The sequence below is a fragment of the Aspergillus chevalieri genome, chromosome 4 (genome assembly GCF_016861735.1).
Source record: "Aspergillus chevalieri M1 DNA, chromosome 4, nearly complete sequence".
In the NCBI taxonomy this organism is placed as follows: Eukaryota; Fungi; Ascomycota; class Eurotiomycetes; order Eurotiales; family Aspergillaceae; genus Aspergillus; species Aspergillus chevalieri.
In genome coordinates this window covers 202,468-223,517 of record NC_057365.1, presented here as the reverse complement: position 1 = coordinate 223,517, position 21,050 = coordinate 202,468, and the positions used below count along the sequence as shown (strand labels likewise).

The 21,050-nt window shown below is 49.0% G+C and overlaps 8 protein-coding genes across 8 annotated transcripts; 5 read left to right on the top strand and 3 right to left on the bottom strand.

The window, feature by feature from the left end:
- Nucleotides 1-205: 205 nt before the first annotated feature.
- Nucleotides 206-1,723, top strand: ACHE_40080A (cytochrome P450; the record flags this gene model as incomplete). Its single annotated transcript, XM_043278239.1, has 1 exon — nucleotides 206-1,723. One exon carries the CDS (start codon nucleotides 206-208, stop codon nucleotides 1,721-1,723), a length of 1,518 nt encoding a protein of 505 aa, XP_043136038.1.
- Nucleotides 1,724-3,362: 1,639 nt separating this feature from the next.
- ACHE_40079A (uncharacterized protein) lies at nucleotides 3,363-4,385 on the top strand (the record flags this gene model as incomplete). Its single annotated transcript, XM_043278238.1, has 2 exons — nucleotides 3,363-3,481; nucleotides 3,548-4,385. The coding sequence occupies 2 exons, from the start codon at nucleotides 3,363-3,365 to the stop codon at nucleotides 4,383-4,385; spliced, it is 957 nt and encodes a 318-aa protein (XP_043136037.1).
- A 2,085-nt stretch (nucleotides 4,386-6,470) lies between these two features.
- On the bottom strand, nucleotides 6,471-7,607 carry ACHE_40078S (aldo/keto reductase; the record flags this gene model as incomplete). Its single annotated transcript, XM_043278237.1, has 1 exon — nucleotides 6,471-7,607. The coding sequence occupies one exon, from the start codon at nucleotides 7,605-7,607 to the stop codon at nucleotides 6,471-6,473; it is 1,137 nt and encodes a 378-aa protein (XP_043136036.1).
- Nucleotides 7,608-10,066: 2,459 nt separating this feature from the next.
- Nucleotides 10,067-13,717, top strand: ACHE_40077A (putative ubiquitin conjugating enzyme; the record flags this gene model as incomplete). The annotated part of the gene is made up of 2 exons (XM_043278236.1): nucleotides 10,067-10,226; nucleotides 10,284-13,717. 2 exons carry the CDS (start codon nucleotides 10,067-10,069, stop codon nucleotides 13,715-13,717), a joined length of 3,594 nt encoding a protein of 1,197 aa, XP_043136035.1.
- A 126-nt stretch (nucleotides 13,718-13,843) lies between these two features.
- Nucleotides 13,844-14,881, bottom strand: ACHE_40076S (Kelch repeat protein; the record flags this gene model as incomplete). Its single annotated transcript, XM_043278235.1, has 2 exons — nucleotides 13,844-14,673; nucleotides 14,719-14,881. The coding sequence occupies 2 exons, from the start codon at nucleotides 14,879-14,881 to the stop codon at nucleotides 13,844-13,846; spliced, it is 993 nt and encodes a 330-aa protein (XP_043136034.1).
- A 721-nt stretch (nucleotides 14,882-15,602) lies between these two features.
- ACHE_40075A (uncharacterized protein) lies at nucleotides 15,603-17,247 on the top strand (the record flags this gene model as incomplete). The annotated part of the gene is made up of 6 exons (XM_043278234.1): nucleotides 15,603-15,855; nucleotides 15,901-16,067; nucleotides 16,120-16,159; nucleotides 16,210-16,367; nucleotides 16,416-16,943; nucleotides 16,996-17,247. The coding sequence occupies 6 exons, from the start codon at nucleotides 15,603-15,605 to the stop codon at nucleotides 17,245-17,247; spliced, it is 1,398 nt and encodes a 465-aa protein (XP_043136033.1).
- A 160-nt stretch (nucleotides 17,248-17,407) lies between these two features.
- ACHE_40074S (uncharacterized protein) lies at nucleotides 17,408-18,058 on the bottom strand (the record flags this gene model as incomplete). The annotated part of the gene is made up of 1 exon (XM_043278233.1): nucleotides 17,408-18,058. The coding sequence occupies one exon, from the start codon at nucleotides 18,056-18,058 to the stop codon at nucleotides 17,408-17,410; it is 651 nt and encodes a 216-aa protein (XP_043136032.1).
- Nucleotides 18,059-19,827: 1,769 nt separating this feature from the next.
- On the top strand, nucleotides 19,828-20,936 carry ACHE_40073A (D-mandelate dehydrogenase-like dehydrogenase; the record flags this gene model as incomplete). The annotated part of the gene is made up of 2 exons (XM_043278232.1): nucleotides 19,828-20,140; nucleotides 20,197-20,936. 2 exons carry the CDS (start codon nucleotides 19,828-19,830, stop codon nucleotides 20,934-20,936), a joined length of 1,053 nt encoding a protein of 350 aa, XP_043136031.1.
- Nucleotides 20,937-21,050: the final 114 nt, after the last annotated feature.

Here is a 21,050-nt window from a genome sequence, read left to right as displayed (position 1 = left end):
CACTCGCACGAGGTGGCCCCGGTACTTTTGACGGCCGGCCCTAAAGACCCTCTCCACTTCCGAAGTGAGAGGTTATTCTCTTCCTCGGTATGAATATAAGGATCTTGTCGTCCGTTCGCAGTGCGATGGTATTAAATGGGCCCGTCGCTCGGGACCTGCAATATATCTCCAACAAGTTTGTCGTAACTAGTCTCATCTGTTAACCATGTTAGGCCTCGCTCTGCTCAGTATCCTGTTGGTAATGTACATTCTGTTCACACGAAAACGCATCCAGTTGCCTCCCGGGCCCCAATCAGTGCCTTTCATCGGCAACCTCCACCAAGTTCCCCCGTCAAGACCATGGCTTGGGTTCGAAAAATGGCACAAAGTGTACGGACCCATCATCAGCTTCAAATTAGGACCTCAAACATTCATATCGCTGGGAAGCCACCAGATCGCACACAACTTGCTCGACAAACGCAGCGCCATCTACAGCTCCCGTCCCCGGTCCATCATCGCAGGCGAATGTATCACTAAGGGCTTAGGGATCGTCTTCATGCCATACGGCCGGCAATGGAGAACGCAGCACCGGATCCAAGCCGAATTTCTGAACCCCACCCTATCGCAGAGATACTGTGCGTTGCAAGATGTCGAGACTCGCCAGGTCGTCTATGACCTCTTATCGTCGAATGATTTCAGCGAGAGCTTCCATCGTATGTCGTCGAGTTTGATCTTTTCGTTGGCGTATGGAAAACGCATGCCTCGGGGAGACGAGCATGAAGTTCGCGAAATCGATGAGCTCATGACAAATCTGGCGGAGAAGCAGGCCCCTGGGAAGTGGATGGTGGATATATTCCCGGTGTTGAATTATCTTCCGCGGTTTTTGGCTTCGTGGAAGGGTCTTGGAGATGAGTATCATCATCGGGAGGCCACTCTGTTTGGGGACAATATGAAAAAGGCTGAGAGTGCTCGATCATGGAACTGGAGCAAGGATATGAAAAGGATTAAAGAGGCAAAGGGGTTATCCGACGCGGAATTGGCGTACATTATCGGTGTTCTATACGAGGCAGGCAGCGATACCACTGCGGGAACCTTGGACTACTTCGTGCTTGCTTGTGTTCTATATCCAAACGCCGTCTGCAAGGCGCAACAGGAGATTGACGATGTCGTCGGAGCCGTTCGGTTGCCCACATTCGACGACATACCCAATCTTCCATATGTCAATGCGTTTCTGATGGAAGTCATGCGATGGCGTCCCCTTGCACCTCTCGGTATTCCCCATGCTGTCACCCAAGACGATGAATATATGGGCTATCATATCCCTAAAGGCGCCACTATCTTACCGAACCACTGGGCCCTGTCTTTGGATGAAGAAGTCTTCGAAAACCCCACCAGTTTCAAACCAGAGCGCTGGATTGAGAACCCCAAATTACCGCTCGATGGATTCGGATTCGGACGACGCGTCTGCACGGGAAGACATATCGCCATGAATTCAATGCAAATGATTGTCACTCGTGTCCTGTGGGCGTATGATATCGGGTATGCGTATGAGAATGGGAAGAAGGTCGAGGTCGACCCGTATGGGATGGTCGATGCCGCTGTGTCGAAGCCGGTTTCTTTCAAGGCGGATTTCCAGATTCGCAGCCCGACGCGTCGTGAGATCGTTGAAGAGACGTGGAAGGGCACTGAGAAAGATTTGGACGTTATTATGGACGGTGTTGGTCCTAGTCGAAAGAATTCATAGTCTCGGTGGATTGTATCAGAGCGTCGAAGATAATCTGCTTTCAATCAACAGCAATTCAGTTAGCCATTTGACATGCAAATAGCATAAGATTGCATCAAGCTGGCACACGTGCATGGCTTACTTGGTTCTCGTTCTTATCGTGATATTTCAGTTCCTAGGAAGTCAGAAGCGACTCAACATCTCGAAGAAACAGTTGAACAAACAAAGCCACTCGAATGTATCTAATTCCCGAAAGAATGCGTTTCTCAGGGGTAAGTAGATGTTTACCTTTGTCATCGAACTCTATATCTCATAGTCATGTAATAAAGGAACATAACGTCGGCCCTTTATTATATAAACACACTCTTCCAAATTCCCTCGCTTTCATTAACGCGGAATCAAAATGAAAATGAGAGACCGCAAAGACTCCAGCAGTAGCTCTACTAGCGAAGCGACAGCAAACACCGACGAGAGCAATGGCGGCTTTATGGTTGTTGAAGAGAGTGCCAGTGCCATTACCCAGCCCCAGCCAGGACCTTCGTGAGCCATTTCGCCTGATTTTGCGGCTAACAAAGTAGTAACAAACTGAGCTTCGAGACCCATCAATGCCCAAATGGGCGTCCTGGAAAGTTCAGCACAGTGTACTTGCATATGCCACTACACGGGAGTTTGATATTAGGCGTCTGGGAGAAGAAGCGATGAAGAGGATGAAATTCCTTAGTGATGCAGTTCACATCTACCAAATCTTTGATATAGCCCAGGGGGTGTGGCGCATACTTTCAGCCGACGCTGAGTACTGGATGTACCTTGAGACGATGATAATGGCTGCGTCGCATTTCGACGAGCATTTCTTCGTGACGGAACCTTTCTTAAACCATTTCGAACCTAGCCCTCCTGAGGCAGGTAATGGGTTCGGGAAATTCTAGCTGTGGTGATGGCACGAGCACATTATCGTCAACTTTCGCTGCCCAGCGGTGAGTAGGTCGAACAAATTGCCTTTCCAATATGTCCCTGCAAACGGCATACTGGAAACCAAGAATAATCATGAATACGCGTCGGGTGAACCGCTATTCCTTCAAGAGATACTGGTTCATAAACTATTTTAATCCGTACAACGACTCTGATCAGGGGTTCCGGAAGTACCTAGCCCAGGATATGGAGCGGGCATATTGCCGCGAGACCTTGGAATAAGTACGTGATGAAATGGAGAGAGATATTAGAATCTCTTCGTAAAAAGCATCTTCCTAAGAGATGACGTGGCGAGTGATGCTTTACGACTAAGCCGCCTCTCCTCTTGGATTGTATCTTTTGACCTGTACTACAGAGGCCATTAGCGCTTGCGAAGGGTTGCAATTGAATGAAGTCTTTGGTTGCATGCGGCAATACTGTAACTACAGTCGTGTCTGAGATTTGTTGGATCCGAGATGTCTGTCTTTGGGATATCGTTATCCAATATAAATGGAGTAAAACATTGTGTGTTGTTGAAAGAAAGAATGGAACAATCAACTGAAGTCTTGCTTGTTTCACTCCTGGTTGTCTTTGAATCATGTATTGCCGGACAAAGCGAGAGATTCGTTATATATATGTACTCTATGCCATTCTTCTACTATTACGTCTTTTCTCCTGAGTCACAATCCCCTAAACCAAGCCTTGAGAGACGATGCAGCGCAGCTGGACTACCGGTAGCCATACCGGCAAAGGTGCTCAAAACAATGGACAAATACTGGAACGCAAAGATCATAGTGACGAAGTCACTGAATACTCCCAACCCGATTTCTCGTGAGTACGTGCCGTGATGTAAAGCCATCAATGTACTAACGACAGAAAATTCGGTAGTTCCTATAGGTGTGAAGATGGACTCGTGAAGCTCCAGTTCGGCAAACGTAAGGAGAGTTACTCAGTACCCACATGCCTTGTTAAGAAGGTACAAGAACTAGCAACTCGTCTGAAGCCTATGGCGGATCCAATCATCTGGCTTGAGGAGATTGATGAAGACATTGGCCACACCATTGTCCATTATCTGTATACCGGAGAGTACCAAACCTTGCGGCAGTCAGGGACTGCGCACAAACGTCAGACGGAATACAAGCGAAGTGTCTTGGTTTACTGTGCCGCTGCCAATTTAGAAATTCCTCATCTGCAGAGAATTGCTGCTGGGCATATGGAACGTTTTGCAAACTCAGTTGATATCTATCAAACCCTCAACTTGGTTAAGACGCTGTTCAGCAGTGTGCCATGGTGGGATGGTGGATTATACTTCCACATTATAAAAAGACTTCGGAATGCTTTTCGTGCAGACGCGACCATTTTTGAGAGAAGAGAGTTTCTGGGGTGTCTGGGAGGGGATCTCGAATTGGACAAGCTCATGGTGCAAATTATGGTATCTTTGTGGGAGCCTTCGAAGTCTAAGCCATGGAATCACATCCAGTCTGTCCCTGAAAACAGTCTTCGTGAAGGGTTTCCCGCGATGGAACGCTGTTTTGAGCTATGCTCTATCTCCCGAGCTCCTACGCCGATTGGATCAGAGCCTTATGTCAAACCCGATCCTGTTGGGCTATCGCCAGTGCTTGGGGTCGATTACTTTGGACAGCCTTCCACCGGCGGAGAGATTTTGAAGCGTAGGGGTAGCTTCTCGGAAAACCCCAGGAAGAGGATAAGGAATAAGTTCTCGGGAAACCTTTGAAGGCTGGAGGATGGAGCTTGGCGAGGTTGATTGCATATTGCTACGGTCGTTTCGCGTGGTAGTCCGTTTCGAATTCGCAAACCTGGGGAATTTGTGTAGCTAGAAAATCTTAGGAAGGGAATTTCAATTGTCAAGATAATTTTCAAACGAGCACGCTTGGGTTGCTAGTATATGTTGTTTCTGCAGTGCATGTATATCCTTGTTACTTATCTGCCAAGTTGGAAATTCACTTTACCACTTGTCTCTCATCTTTGATCTCCAACATCCTGTTCTTTAAGAACAATGGGGGATCGCACATCTATCCGCCGTCTTACGGGACGAAGTACACCAACCACAAACCCAAGTAACCGCCCGACCTCTGGATATATCTGTGATAAGGATGATATTACAGGATATAATCAGCCCAGATCTTCGTGAGCCTTGTCTAGCTCGCTTTTACCATTGTCCTCTGTATTAACAAGCTATATCCATTGGACGCTTTGAAGACAGAGTCGACATCTTTCAGATTATCTGAATAGCGCAGCAAGTCCGGCCTCTCACATCGAAGGATCAAAGCTACGACTATTTGGGTTATCTACGCAAAAAATAGCCTCTGCTTTTGAGAAGGACCTGCGACTTATCCAAGAACGATAAGTTTATAGAGTACTTTAAGCAATATGTTTCCATTGATTGATGCATTTGTATCATGCTCATTCACTTTCCAGGACGCGACGTCTCTGCCAAGTAACGTTTGTTTTCGCTCGACAGTCCCACCAATACTCTCTCACTACCTTTATCCCTTCTTCTCGCAAAGAAAGTTCACTCTCAATACTCAATACCAATGAGAGACTATCAAGTGGCCACTAGCATGGCTGGAGATGATAGTCTTAGTGATGACCGTGTTACCGAATACAAACAACCGACTTCATCTTGAGTTGCTTAAGGCCAGACGCAAATTAGGAACCTACCATTACACTGTTTCTCGCAGTCGGCATAGGGATGAGCCAGTAGCCCTTCGATTCGGTGCAGCAAGCCATTTGTATATGGTCCCAAGCGCCTTCTCAAGAAATTCCCAAAACTGAATTGCCTCCAGCAGTCTTCCAGGACCGGGAAGAGACAGGTCGTGAAGTTGGAGGGGATATCAGAAGACATTGCCCACACTATCGTCCACTATATCTACACCGGCGAATTCCAGGCGATTGCAGTGGCGAAAGAGAAACGCACGAAAGAGACGAATCTATGCAGTTCTTCGGGAAGACACGAGAGTTTGACAAGTTTTTGCTTCGAACTGCGGTGTTGCTATACCTCCAGCAAGATCTCAAGTTACAGAAAAAGAGGTGGGGGATGCTGCCATTGAAGGGCCCTTTGAAGAGCCTTGTGAAGAATGGGCTGCGAAGCGATAATGCTTCGGGTCACAACTGTCAAGCGGAGAGCAGAGTGCCGCAGACCTGTCCATTTTTCCTGCTGGGCCCGGGATTGAATCTGTGGTCAAGCGCGAATTTGTTTCGACGTGAAAGGGCTGGTCTGGAGGTCTCTTCGAGGAAGTTGGCGCAACGGATTGATGCAGCTCTTCCTTTCGGTCCAATTGCTTATCTGTAATGGCCTATGTACCTAGCAAGTGATATTTACATCACTTGATAATATAGCGCAATATAGAGATGTCATCAAACGTGGCAGTCTATGTCATCACCACGAATACATCTCTCTGTTGCTAAAAATCTCAATGATAAGTCATTTGCTACTGATGAGACTGTCTGTGAGGACGAATGCTCTACAAGCCCACCAATTCAAACTAGAATAGTGTGGACTGATCCTTCGGATACCTCAGGATTAGCGCCTGGCCATGAAGTCTCATCTGAAACACCACCAAGTGGTTCTGAAGAGTCATGGAGTGATCTGGAATTTTTGAGTAATGAGATTGATTGTGTCGATAATTGGAAGCACTGAAGCATACTCAATCAGGGAAAGTCATACAAATTGACGATGCACGGACGGCTTGGTTGCTATTGATGGATCATCATTCGTTTGTCACAGATGGTATATTGCTCAAACAACAATCTCATCTTCTTCAATAGCTAGTTATATACAATAGAAACTATTTAATATTTATTTCTGCGAGGTAATTGGCTTCGAAGGCTCAACCCAATCGAAAGTCCCTAGAGCCTTGGTCAACCACACATCACCTGGGCCGTAACCACCTTTTGGAGGTCCATCGCTGAACAATGTACCGCTGAGGAAAGTATGCGGGAATCCAGGATCAAACTCATAAGCAGACTCGATTTTCTGCACCTCTTCCTCCGACAAAGAAATTCCAGAGGCAGGGACGACGCCCCGGATATGGTCGACCTTCCGAGCACCGACGATGGGGAAGACGTAGGGCGTTTTCTGGAAAACGTACGCCAGAGCAACTTGAAGCAGTTCAACACCCTTGGCTTTCGATACGTCTTCCAAGACACGAGAGACATTCCGATCATGTTGAGAAAGAGGGATGAAGTTTCGACCATCGTTCTTCTTCTCGCGCTCCTTGAATCCTTCCTCAGTCTGGAAGCGACCCTGGTTCAAGACACCGTACGGACAAAGACCCATTCCCTCGTCGCGACACATGGGGATGATGTCCCGCTCAAAGTCGCGCATCGCAGCGTTCCACATGCCCTGGTACACGACAAACTGCCGCAAGCCATGGTCGCGAGCGTACTGGTTGGCCTTTGAAACCACCCACGCCGGAGCATCCGAGATACCCAAATACAGCACCTTACCCGACACAATAAGATCGTTTAAGCTATGCATCACCTCAGGAATCGAAACCGTATAATCCCACCAATGCACATAAAACAAATCAATATAATCCGTCTGCAACTTGCGCAGCGAAGCCTCAATCGACACACGCATCGACTTCGTCCCATTTCCACCGTAATTCGCCTGAATCTTCCCCTTATGATGATTTTGGTACCCAGTAGTATACTTGGTCGCAATCACCATCTCATCGCGGTTTTTTCTCGACGCGAGCCATTCGCCCAGCCAGATTTCCGACTGCTCTTCGCGGTAGGTGTTGGCGGTGTCGATGAAGTTGCCGCCTTGGTTGTAGAAGTAGTCTAGGATTTCGAAAGCAGATTCTTTGCTGCATTGGCCGTAGCGTTCGCTGTTAGCGGTGCCGAAGGTCATGGCTCCGAGGCATAGTGGGGAGACCCGGACGGAGGCCGTCGGGGCGAGTTGGCGGTAGCGGCTGAGGAGTGGTTGAGACATTATGAAGTACTTGAGATTGATAGATCAATTGCTTATGAGTGCTAGAGTTGGGAGGACGCTCGCTTTTATATCTTAGGTCGTGGCCCGGACCTGTGCATTGCATCATACTCCATCCGGGCTTAACTCCGTTTTAATTCCGTCCGACGATGACAGTGGGGTATTCCCCAGATTTTAGGAGTCTCGATGACAACGTTTATTGGCTATATTACGGCCGATATGGTTCCCGGTCATGCAGAGTGCTGACAGTCAATCGGAACTCCGATGTGTCCCCGGTCCGTTCCTAAAGAGGTCTGTACTTGCAGTATAGCCAGTTAACTGCTATAGAGCATTATCATAACCTAACAAAGCTTTTGAATACATCTACAAGATCAGCTACCTTGATGGTTCAGACACTACCATCCGCCCCACCATGCTCTCGACTCGTAATTGAACCGTTCTGCACAAAAATGCCTCCAATCTTCCGATGTCATGGATGCCGCACCTGCGCACTTATAGACCGAGAACTGTACCTTTTCCTCACCAAATACTCCAGATAAACCAATTCATTGCTGGCAGTCGCCATTGAAGGGTCGGAATCCAGGTGACCAATGTGGGTACCGTTCGAATCATCGTACAACTGGATCTCCCTCTTACCTTTTTCCCCTTCCACCTCACAGCAGATATATCCGGTTGGGCTTTGGAATTTCTCATAAACGGCGCTTCAACGCCTGCCCTGGGGAAGCTGGTTTTGCTTTGCGTTTCCCGCCGCATGAGGACCCATAGTCACCCCAGTCGCTGTCCAAGTCCGAGTCATCTGAGCCTACTTCCATATCTTGCCGTAGAGCTCCGAGTGAATCGGTCGAAAAAGCCAATAGCATTCCTGTCTGGCCTCCTCCTGTGCCCTCTCGCCTTCGATCTTGGGTACTTGATGGAATACCTTGTTGAGATCCCATCCAACAAATGTGTATTTATGAAAACAGTCCCTAGCATGACTAACATGAAGTTCCGGAATAAATTCAAATGCTGCTCGAGCCTTCCATTCGTTTTTGAGGAATGAATACAGTGTGATAGGCTTCAGTGTCTTCTTTGGATCAGGTTTTCCTCCCAGTCCATCCAGAAAGTATTTCGCCATAAAACGGTGAATATCGAGATTTGCTTCCACCATCGGAATGACAAATTGTTTGTTGGTCATGGTTCGATATCTCTGCGAAAAGGCCGTATATTGCACGTTCGAAGCGCTCTTCCCAGCCCACGACTACCGAGACATCGCGATATACTTCTCGTCCGCGCGGTTCGCGTATCGTGAGGCCTGAGATCTTGCGAATTGTCCTTGTAAGCCCCGGCCGACAGTATCTGAGAAAGAGAGAATCCTTTTGCTTTTCTTTGTCTGCGGACAGGCCAGGAACAGATCTGGGTCATATGCGGCTTCTATCGTGGGAGATTCTAGATGTGAAAATACCTCCGCTCGCCTCTTCAATACGGCTTCTTTATAAACTCCACTCGTTGTCGAAACTGCTGGGATATTTGGGCTTCTAAAGCAGTAGACGGTGGAGCACTGTCGCATTTGCACCAAGTTAGCTCCCGTGCCATAAAGTACCCCCCCCCCCCCTCCCAAAAAAAAAACAGAAAAGGAAGGAAAAGAAAAGTAGAAGCCAAACCTTTCCGGCATTCACAGCCGTTTGGAGGGCAACCTTCAAATCAAGTCCTGTGTCAGACTTCTTGAACGGAATACCGTAGAGTTGTAGTTGAGCCATCACCCACGCCTTGGTGGCCAACTTGAGTTGAGTCCTAGAAGGGGGGCGCCGTTAAGGCCAGGCATTGTCGCCATAAGCATAAGCACCCGGTTTTGCGGCCTTTGACTTTGACATTATATCTGCTGTCCCCGGATTATCACGCATTTTGCCTGGCGTTGGGTGCAGTTGAAGCGGTATATTTACAGGAATGCGGGCCAATTGGGGAAGTTGAGCCCTACATTCAAGCCCTACTTACCCAATTGGGAAGTATTGCGGTACGGCTTGATCTGCATTCCGTGATGACTCCAACGTCATCCAAAAAAAAAAAAAAATACACAACAATGAGGGGTTTGAGAAATGAATTCAAGTACAGAACTTCTAAAGTTGCATTTATTGCAATACAGAAGCATCTGCCATCGGCATTACTGGATGTGCAGCCTGTACACCTGGTTATCATGCTGCATGCACAAACCTCAATTCTCCTCAGCGTAATCCTGTGTAACCACCGTCGACAAAGACAAACGGTCATCTCCATGATCCTTAAAAATGGCTTTGTTTGCTAATGGATGACGCTTGAATAGCGAAGAGATTCTTTGGTGCCTGTAGATAAAAGCCTCATCACCTGAACTCCTCATGACCTCAACATTTCACCTATACACCTTGATGTCAGGTGTGAAGATTCTGTCAACTGCGGAAAGCAGCTTCTTAATGATTTTCGAGCTATCAGCGCTGTGGTAGTATTCAAATATGCCTCGGAAGGATTTTCAGCGCGATCTGCGCCAAGCAGCCAACGCACAGTTTCCCTATCTGAGTAACATCAAGGCGGGAGACAACGACGGGTCGATTGCGTTCAGGTTTTTTCATCGTGCGGAGAGCATCAAGATCGAGTTTCAGGCCGTGGTATCAGGTGAGTGATAGCACCATACTATGACGGGATATAGCTAACCAACTGGTATCCTCCTAGACTCCAGCGACTACCCCCGATTACATAGCTACTTCGTCTTCACAACCTCCGATGACGTCCCCAAGGAAATTACAGCCGCCGTAGAGGGCGTGCAGCCCTTGCTCGAGGGAGTATCGATAGCCAGACTCCTCGCTACCGTTAGCCAAGTTGTCCAGAGCGCCATTTACGGAGAGGATTCCTTATCAGACAGCTTGGAGAAGATCGGCAGTGATGACGAGGTTGAATACGATTATGAAGATGAGGAATGGGAAGCAACTAGCGACGGTCATGTCTTAGCCTCGATGAAGCCTGCAGCCGAGGCACGATCAATGCTCCGGCGTGATCTTCGCGTTGTCAAGAATGCAGGCTTTAAGCTGGGATACCTCGGAATTGCGACCGGCTCTGTTATTATTGTGGTGTCCTGCCGTGTTTCCAAGCTGGGGATCTCAGAAGATGCCATGCAGGCTTGGGATGTCAAGCCTTCGGAGTACTTGGTATTACTCCTTCGTTATCCGTCCGCGTACCGGAATTTGGAAGAGCTTCTTCGCAACGTAGGGAATCGAATGCCTTTGCTCCAGATGTATGTTGGTCTTTGCACCTCATATAAGCCCAGCCATGAGGATGCTGTCCGGGTCTTTCAAGGTTCAACCGCCGAGCAGCAACAGTCAAACGGTCCTGCAGAGTCTGGTGCTCCAGGTGGTGCTTCAGGTCCTGGCATAAGGCGGTTGTTTATCGATAGAGCGATCAATTCATTGCTCAACGAACGACTTCTGACCATTATCAGCTATAGATTGAAACTCGGTCTCTCATGGACGGGTGCAGAGCTCTATGCCCACCAATTCCAAGGCAAACCTTCAAATTTTGAGGATCAGCTGTCGGACGAGTATTTCGAGCCGGACAGTTGGAGCAGCGGAACTCCTGATCTACTAATGGCTGATCATGTTGTCGATAGCAACCTTGGCAAGTCCCAACTCTCACTACCGGTGCTAGCCATGCAGTTCACTCTTCGCCATTTCGTCAAGTGTACCGAGTTCTGCCTCGTCTGCCACTGCAGAGTTTCCACGGAATTCGAAGCCCTCAAACCGTTTGTATGCTCAAATAATTTATGCCTATATCAGTACATGGCTTTGGGAATGGGTCCTAGTCTGGAATACGAGATCCTGTCGCAGCCCTATGTAGTCGATTTGCTCATCAGTCTTACCTACTGTAGGGCAAAGTCTGGTCGACTCGAAGACTTCCCTACTGGTCTTGGCATGAAAGTTCCTGGTGGGCTCGGATGGACGATAAAAGCCAACCTTGAACGCAACTACTATAACCCGTCCAATCAGCAGCCGGCTCTGAGGCCCAAGCCCACTGCAACGTTCTATACTGCAGAGCTGAATTCTGCCAGTCTGGAGCTTCGTGTTGATGATAACGAGAGGCCTCCTCTTAAAGTTGGTGATTGGATTGCAATTATGGGGTTCGAAAGCGACAAGGACACTAATGCAAACAATGCCAATGCAAACGATAGCAACCTATACCTCTACAACTACATGGACATGCCGCCCAGTGGCAAAGGCCAGTGGCATAGCCGGGTACAGCTCATTGACGACCGAATTATCCACATCTCGTCTCCGATCAACTACAGCGATCTAGTTGCGGGGCCAAAGAAAGGCGAGTCGCAAAAAGGGAAGAAAGATACAGTACGGACCGTGAAATTTGTGATCTATGACCAGAACTTTGATAAACTGGACGACAATGAGAAGCGAGGAGTGATACCACTAATTCTCAATACGCTACCCAGCCTCGAGGCCATGACTCAGTACCTCAACATGGCCTCTGATGGAGGGTCTCTTGCGCTATGGAAGGACCTAATCTCCCCAGCGGCATTAGATATTCTCAGATGGATTGTTGCATCGAACCGGTCATTTATCATGCTTGACGGCGATGATAACCCCGAGCATCTCGTGCCTGGGATGGAAGGATATGTCCAGTTCCGACTCGTACAAGGAGCACCCGATAAAGAGCAGAAGTTCGAGAGCGCCGTACGAAAGCACACAGCTAATCCGAAACATCCATCGATCTTCACCTGGCACGGAAGTCCCCTGTGTAACTGGCACAGTATTCTCCGCGAGGGCCTGAACTTCAAATACACAGCAAACGGTCGGTCCTGCGGTCATGGAGTCTACATGGCGAGAGACTTTGCGTCTTCCACGGGCTACTCCCAACAATATGGTTACACAGCGTACAACGACTGGCCGCAAAGCAAATTGCGGATCTCGATGGCCATTTCATTGAACGAAGTCGTCAATGCGACCACGAACTTCGTGCACGCGAGTAACGTTTACGTCGTTAGCCAAGTGGACTGGATTCAGCCGAGGTACCTCTTCGTAAAGTGCGAGAATGCTCCCCCCACATCCAAAGCGCCTGCAGCATCTCTCGTCTACAAACAGGACCCTGCGCTCACAGTCGTCGGGCCGACAGGGCATAATTTGGCTTTGCCAACGTCGAAGCTCGGCGGACGGGGACAGCAGTTGCGGCAAATGTCCAAGGTGGACCAGACTCCTAAAGTGCAACCTGTGAAGGAGACGCCTGCATCTAAGCAAGCGAAGAACCCCCCTGCCAAGCGAGCTGCGCCTAAATCAACTGCAAAAAAGCCGAAGCGGCGGCGGACGAAGAATAATGAGCCTGAACCCGAACCCGAGTCCGAACCCAGACCCGGACCGGGGCCTGAGATCCCCACGATTGACCTTACAGCCAAGGACGACGATACCGCCAGTGTCGCCACCTTGTACGAAGATCTAGAAATCCTCCTGTCTGACGCCGAGGATGAGGAGCCGGTCGACGTTATCCCCAAAACAGACTTCGTACCAGGAACCCTAGACGAATCCACACTCCCCATCCTCAGCCATCCCAAACACGCATCGAGCAGCGCCACGAAAGCCCTCCAGCAACACCTCAAGGTCACCCTCGAAACCCAAAACAGAGAATACCCCGGCGCGCTGGGCTGGTACGTCGACCCCAAACTCATCAACACTGTCTACCAATGGATCGTCGAGCTGCACTCCTTCGACCCCGACCTGCCGTTAGCCCAGGATCTCAAAAAAGCCAACCTAAAAAGCATCGTCCTCGAACTCCGCTTCCCGCCCAAATTCCCGCATGCACCGCCCTTTGTCCGCGTTATTCGGCCCCGTTTCCTACCGTTCCAGAATGGTGGTGGTGGGCATGTTACTGCCGGCGGGGCGATGTGTATGGAGCTTCTTACGAATACGGGGTGGTTGCCGACGGCTACGATTGAGAGTGTACTGCTGCAGGTGCGGATGGCGCTGTGTAGTCAGGATCCTGCGCCAGCGAGGCTTTTGAATGGTGGAATTGGTGATTACACAGTTGGGGAGGCGGTGCAGGCGTATAAGAGGGCGTGTCAGACGCATGGGTGGGGAGTTCCGGATAATCTGAACAAGGTTTCTTGGAGTTGATTTGGATTATCTGATGTGTTGGTTTCTGCTGAGAATACGTGATGTTATGTGTGATATGTGATAATTTACGTTGTTTTGGGAACAGCTAATCTAATCATTTTCCGGCTTTCTTGGTAATGTTTTCTCTCAAGGGTTGAGCTTCAAAATCCACACATCCCTCAACCGCTCATTATCTTCGCCCAAGCCACCCTGGACAACAACCGTATCCTCACCGAGAACATCAGCATCAAACCAGCCTCTAGCATCCGGCACACCGCCCTTAACATCAACTTCCTCCCACATCTTACTCTCAATATCAAAAACCCACACATCACTCAGCATCTTGCCTGCTCCCTGATGTCCCAAAGAACTGGGATCCCGCTCCCCAAACAATGTAGCCAGATATGTCTTCCCGGAAACAGAAACAGGGAGCAATGCAGCAACACTCCGAGGCGTAGGACCGGACTTCCCATCGGGTGCAAATTCGTGCGAAGACCAAGTATTCTTCTCGGGGGAGTAAATGTCCAAGACTCCACCTTCTTCAGTTTTCCCGTTGAACCCGTTCATGCGGTAGAGTTTCCCATTGGCGAAAGTGATAGATGTACCACCACGCGGAGAACCAGGCGCGGTCGACAGCTCCGTCCATTCCTTTGTGGATAAGCTGAACGCCCAGAGGTCTCCCCCGCGTCCCTGCTCGAGACATCCAGCATGCAAGTATATCTTGTCAATTCCGTCACTCGTCATGCAGTGGTAACTCCGGGATGCCGGATACCTGCTGGTCGAATCAGACGGTGAAACTACGGTCCAGGATCCCGTAGCAGGATCGAATTCCCAAAGAGAACCCGCCTCGTTGAGTGGAGCCGCTTCGGCGCCGTCGCGGCCGGAGAAGATGTAAATTTTGCCGTGGAGTGTTGCAGATGCTGCGCCTACCCGTGCGGAGGGGGATTGAGACGCTTGCTTGGTGGAGAGAGTTGCATCTACAACATCAGCGATTTTGTATATGACTTGATAGGGAGATATACCTCCACCAAATGAGAAAACATGGACATCGTTATCCCTTGGCTCTCGTGGCCGGAGCTCACCACCGAAGATGTAAGCATTTCCGTCAACCACAGAGACGATCTGCGATGAGCGCTGGAGGATCTCAGCCTCGAGGGCTTTGTGCCAGGTGCCGGTTATGGTCATCTTGTATCTGCTGCTGTTGAGTTGTCAAACTACCAGCTGGTGTACGACTTAGGCTTATTATATCTACGAAGGTTCGAGTGCCGTGACCCGGCTTCATGTAATCGAAATTATGTTAAAGATGAGGGGTCGAGATTATGAGGACCCGGGGAGCAGGCGGGATCCCAACAGAATGTCTATATGTCTGGCAGTATGTAGTGTTTTGTTACCGCCCGTATATCTAGGTAGGCGGTATGGTAATTTTAGGCTAACCCGTTCGGGATTAGCGTGTTCTATGCACATCAATCTGCAGCCTTGGGTTTGACAGTTCCTGAGCATACACTTATTAGTTTGTTATAGCTATTATCTTTAACCTGATATTAATAGACAGTAGGAATAGAGACCTTGTTAAAAAACCTACTCGTAGTACATTCCACAACCGGAAACGTGTCTGCCAAGAAACATTCCCAACGATTTCTGTTTATTTGAATTTTCTCCCCGATGGAGATCGTGAAGTTGCATATATCCTCAAGCAAATTAGTGGGGTCTACGACATACAGATCGTGTATTACTTGCCGAGCTTGCTTTGCCGACACACGCCAAGCCCTAACACACCCAATGTCAGCTCATCTCGGCCTTCCCGTCCCGAAGCTTGACCTGTGCTGAGCTGCTATCCCTGTCCAATGGAGAGGTAGTTCGTGTATACTTCTTTGCATACAAGCAAATAGTCACCAGTTGTGTCGCCATGACAGCTACACACGAACCCGCAAACCCCTCCATAGCACGTGGCCTTTACATATCCCACTTCCTCTCAACATGGAACTCGCGCGTCTTCGAGTTCGGGTCCGTGCTGTACCTGGCATCTATCTTCCCGAACACGCTTCTTCCGATGTCCGTTTATGCGTTGGCGCGTGGGGCTTCGGCGATTGTGTTCTCGCAGGCTGTGGGGTGGTATATTGACACGAGGGATCGGCTGCGTGTTGTGAGAGCTTCTATTGGTAGGTTCAATTTAGTGGTTAAGGTATAATGGCTGATGGATGCAGTTATCCAGAGGTTGGCTGTGGCGGCTTCTTGTGTGGTGTTTCGGTTACTGGCTACCGGGAGGATGTTGTCGGATTTGGAGCTTTGGCTGTTAGGGGTCCTTTCGTTGTTCGCTTGTGTGGAAAAGCTTTGTGATATTATGAATACGATATCGGTTGAGAGGGATTGGGTTTGTCTACTCCTGCTGGTCTTGTTTCATGCTCATATTTACGATGTTACAGGTTGTCGTGGTTGCTATGGATGGAGCGGAGGCTTTAGAGGGTATGTTGCCAGCTGCGAATATTTACCGTGTAGGTACTGACAATGTGCAGTCCTCAATGCGGAAATGCGTCGCATAGACCTGATCTGCAAGCTCGTGGGGCCGTTCGTCATAGCGATGATTGACGGGTTTTCGACGGAAATTGCAATCGTAGTTAACTTTGCGATGAATATTTTGTCCATATTTGTTGAATACTACGCCATTGAACGAGTTAGCTTCGTACCCTTTAAGCACCGGATAAAACACTAACCGTATCAGGTCTACCAAATGGTCCCATCACTCCAAGCACCAAAACAGCCACCGGCACCTGCCATTGATGAACAAACATCCATCACAAATGGGAGCCGAGTCGACCGCTGGTCAACCAAGGAGTTCCTCCTCGGAACCCTCCGCGGATCAACACGCTACTTCCAGCATCAAGTCTTTCTACCCTCCTTCGCACTTGCCATACTAAACTTCACCGTTCTTTCCTTCTCGGGCCGTATGGTAGCATATCTTCTTTCCGTGGGTTATAACTCATATCATGTCGCAATTGCAAGAAGCGCGTCAGTAGCCGTTGAGATATCAGCGACATGGATTGGTCCGCTTCTTATGGCAAAGATTGGTGTATTGAGGGCGGGAATGTGGTTATTGAGTTGGCAGACGGTAGCATTGGCTGGGGCTGCTGGGACGTTCTTGGTGGTTAAGCCGGAGACCCTGGCTGCGACGGCTCTTGTAGCTGGTACGGTGCTCAGCCGTGTGGGAATGTGGGGGTTCAGTCTCAGTGCACAGATTCTCGTGCAGGAGGTACGTTTCCTTCCTCCCTGTCACCGTCCATAACCCATCTAACAACGTCCAGGAAGTTGAGCCGGAAAACAGAGGCGCGTTCTCCTCGACAGAAGCTTCATGGCATAATACATTTGAATTGCTTTCCTACGCGACGACGATCTTTTTCTCCCGCCCGGAACAGTTTCAGTGGCCGGTTTTGATGAGTTTTATCGCTGTGTTTACATCGTGTAATCTTTTTGCGGCGTTTGTTAAGGTGAGGGCGAAATGTTTTGGTGGGAAATGGGATGAGAGGGTTGAATTTGGATATGAGACTCTGCCGTAGCGTGGCTTTCTTTGTATAGTAGCGTTATAGCTTAACTGGTAAGGTTGTATTTTTATTTCTCCTTGTCTTCTATGTAGACCATTATACATAGATACCGCTACACCAATTCCATTCTGGAAAACCAAGTGACCACTGGATCATCTGCCACTCGGGTAGCCGCCTAACCCATTGGATAGTCACTATCATCAAACTCATCCTCCACGTCCTCAACAGACACCACAGAAGCCTTCTCCGACATACTCATCTTAGGGCGCGACACGGCTTGCTTTGAAGCTCCCCGAGCACGTCTCTCCACCCACACCTTCCGAATAGTACAGCCGGTCACCCAAAAAACCGCGAAGATCAGCAGCTTCGGTACCCAAGGACGCTCCATAGCACTCGGTGGACTATCAACGCACGAACAGCGCAGCTTGATATCCTCTGAGTCCATGTCCATGTCGGACATATATTCGACAACATCGCATCTCACGGCCTTGTTTCTGATATGCGAGATAAATGGCGCAATCTTCGTTCCGTAATTCGAATACCGCAAGGCGTCGTCTGCAGAACTAGCTCTCAGGCAGAAGACGGATGACTCGGATGGGGCGGTTTCAGGTCGTGAGTCGCAGTTCACCTTCGAAATTGATATAGCATCGCCATGTTCCTCATCGCTCTCCAATGGCTCGAATTCAAGCGGGATAAGCTGCGCACGGAGCTGCTGGATTGTTTCGTTCGAGATGTCACATCCATTGGATGTGGTGTTGCTCATGGGCGCGGCTAGAAGCTGCCCGCAGAGACTGAAGGTAACGGATACAAGGGGCAGAATATGCATATTGCATTTATCGTTGCGAAGCTCGTCAACTGAAAGATGAGAAATCGGGTGATTGATTTTTTTTAAGTCAGTGGTCGATGACGTTGTTGAGGCCCGCTGCGTTGCATTAGCGGCGGGAATCGGTAACCTTATCCCTCTGTCAGCTTGGCGGGTTCTAAATTGAAAATATGAGATTAGGTTGATGGAAAGATCAGTATGAGTTAGAGCATAGATGGTTGTAGTACGCCAGGGAGTTACTTGGTTAACGGCATGTTCAAGATCAGCGCGAACCAAGATATATTCAGCTTTGCCTGTAATCAGATCACAGTGAGCGCGGACATCACCATGAACATAATTGTCATCTCTATATCATACGATATTTGTCTAGGTAGCATCTATTGAATTCCATATAGCAATATACACCTTCCTAACAAGGCGATTAGAGTACCATACAACGAATATGGCTAGCAAGGAAATGAAAATGGAAGATGCCACAGCAGAAAAGAATATCAGTGATCTTGAAATCACTGAATATGACCAGCCAGAAACCTCGCGAGTTTTTGTATTCCATCTTCATTACTCAACGCCCGAATTTTGGCTGCGAGATATCCATGATGGAAGGACTAATCCTGATAGTCTCTATGCGGAAACCATAATCTTGTCTTTTCGCGAGGAAAAACAAGAATATCCTGTCCCTCGGCAGTTTATTGAGAAACTTCCAAGTCTCGCTGCCGTTCTGGAGCCAGATACCACTCATTTGTCTCTGGAATTGGTTGAAGAGGATATGACCCATACTGTAGTCCATTATCTTGATACTGGGGATTTTCAAACGCTTCACGACCCGTCTTCGAAAGGCATGAGACCAGTCTATATAAAAGTTCATGATGAAAAGCATGGTTTCGGTGTATTCGAACAAGATCTCAACGCTCAACGACGAGAGTTAGGCCCTGAAGGCTATCAATGAGAACTTGCGCAAGGACAAAGATCAACCAACTTGTCCTCAGAAGCAGGAACTTGCATGGCCGCATGTCCGTCAAGTGCCCGGTTTTCATGAGCCTACCCTCTTCCCTCGGGAATCAGCGCCATTGTTTGAAAATCATTGCTCTGAGGGGTCGTACGTGATGGAGAATCGGAAGATAGTACCCTTGGGTTCTTCACTATTAAGAAGAACGAGGTTCAGGGGAAAAAACCAAATCATGTGGAAGCAAGGGAATGAGCACGCTGGTTAAGAACTTATCGCTGTGAGCAGTTTCTCTCTAGTTTATGCTTTGCTAAATTCATTGCTCGTTTCGGCTTTGAACATAATTCAATAGTACAGCTGTAATATGTATTTGACTTGGCCAATGGAATTCCACGAACACAATCAACAGGGATAATCGAGTAATATCGTCCGAATACTGGCTATATTAATACCACAGGAATTCGCGTTGGAATCAAAGAAGCAACGTATGCGTTTTGCCAATCTCCGAATCGGGCAAGTCTGAGGCCATCTCGGGATCCGGATCCCCGCATTCCTCCACATTTCCACAACGTCAGCACCAGCCAAACACACTCGCACAGTTTCACATCCTTTTGAATACTCTGTACACCGAAAATGCATGTTACTCCGCATCCCAACCGGCTATGTCCCCGGGGTACCCCATGCCCGGTGGTCGGATTTGTATCGGCAATCGGTCTTTGACGGCAATTGACCGCGCATACACCTGGTATATCTAGCCAATTCCGCGCAATCAAGGGACACAAAACTCAATACCTTTTTTCAAAACATAATACCAAAAAGGTAATGCAAAATGGCCAAACTCCGGGTCCTCCACATCGGCGACAACATTAAATACAATCACGACGTCTACCAGCGCTTCGCATCGGAATTCGAGCTCATCCAACCCACCACCGCCGAGCGCCAACGCGATGAATTCATCCGTGCATTGAAGGAGCGCCGATGGGGCGACTTCGATGCCGTCTTCCGTCCTTTCTGGAATACAGGAGGTGAAATGGGGAGATGGGATGCGGAGTTGATTCCTCTGCTCCCGAAGTCGGTTAAGGTTATGGCTTCTGCGGGCGCTGGGTATGACTGGGCGGATGTGGATATTTTTGCCAAGCACGGTATGTCCGGTGCCATTAGCTTCTAATTGAAAAGAAACCGCGTCTAACGAGACTAGGAATCGTGTACTGCAACGGCGCAGCAGCATCCTCCGAATCCGTCGCCGACATGACCCTCTTTCTCATCCTAGCTGTCTTCCGCAACTTCGCCTGGTCGCACCAGGCCGCTCACTCTGTCAACCCTGCACGCTTCCTTGATGCACACCAGAACTCTCCCTTAACTGCCTATAACCCGCGCGGCCGCTCGCTTGGTATTATCGGGATGGGTCAGATCGGATACATGATTGCGCAGAAAGCCCACGCTGCATTTGGCATGAAGATCCAGTACAATGATCTCTTCCGGAAGAGCCCGCAGCAGGAGAAAACTGTTCAGGCGACGTTTTTCAAGGAACTGGATGACCTGCTAGCCAACTCAGATTGCGTGGTGGTTGCCACGCCCTTCGCAGGCCAAAAACTCATCACAACAGAGAGACTGCAAAATTTCAAGAAGGGCTCGCGGTTTATCAACATCGCGCGCGGATCGTTAGTCGATGAGGAGGCGCTTCTGCAAGCACTCGATAGCGGACATCTCTCCGGAGCAGGCCTGGATGTGCATGACAACGAGCCAAACGTGCACCCGCGCCTGGCCAACCACCCCAAGGTTATGATGATGTCACATAATGCTGGTGGGACTGTAGATACGCACGTTGGCTTTGAGAGATTGGCGATGGAGAACATTGAGGGATATCTCCTTAAGGGGAAGGCTTTGACGCCGGTGAATCTGCATATGTTGCCGAAGGGGCCTACAAGTAAGCTGTGACCGTTTGCTGAGCAAACGAGGCTCCTGGATAAAATAATGATATCAAAATCAAAACGTTTACCTTGAACATAGTGTACATTGTTTATTTACCGTAGAGTAGTGTCACAGCATGGC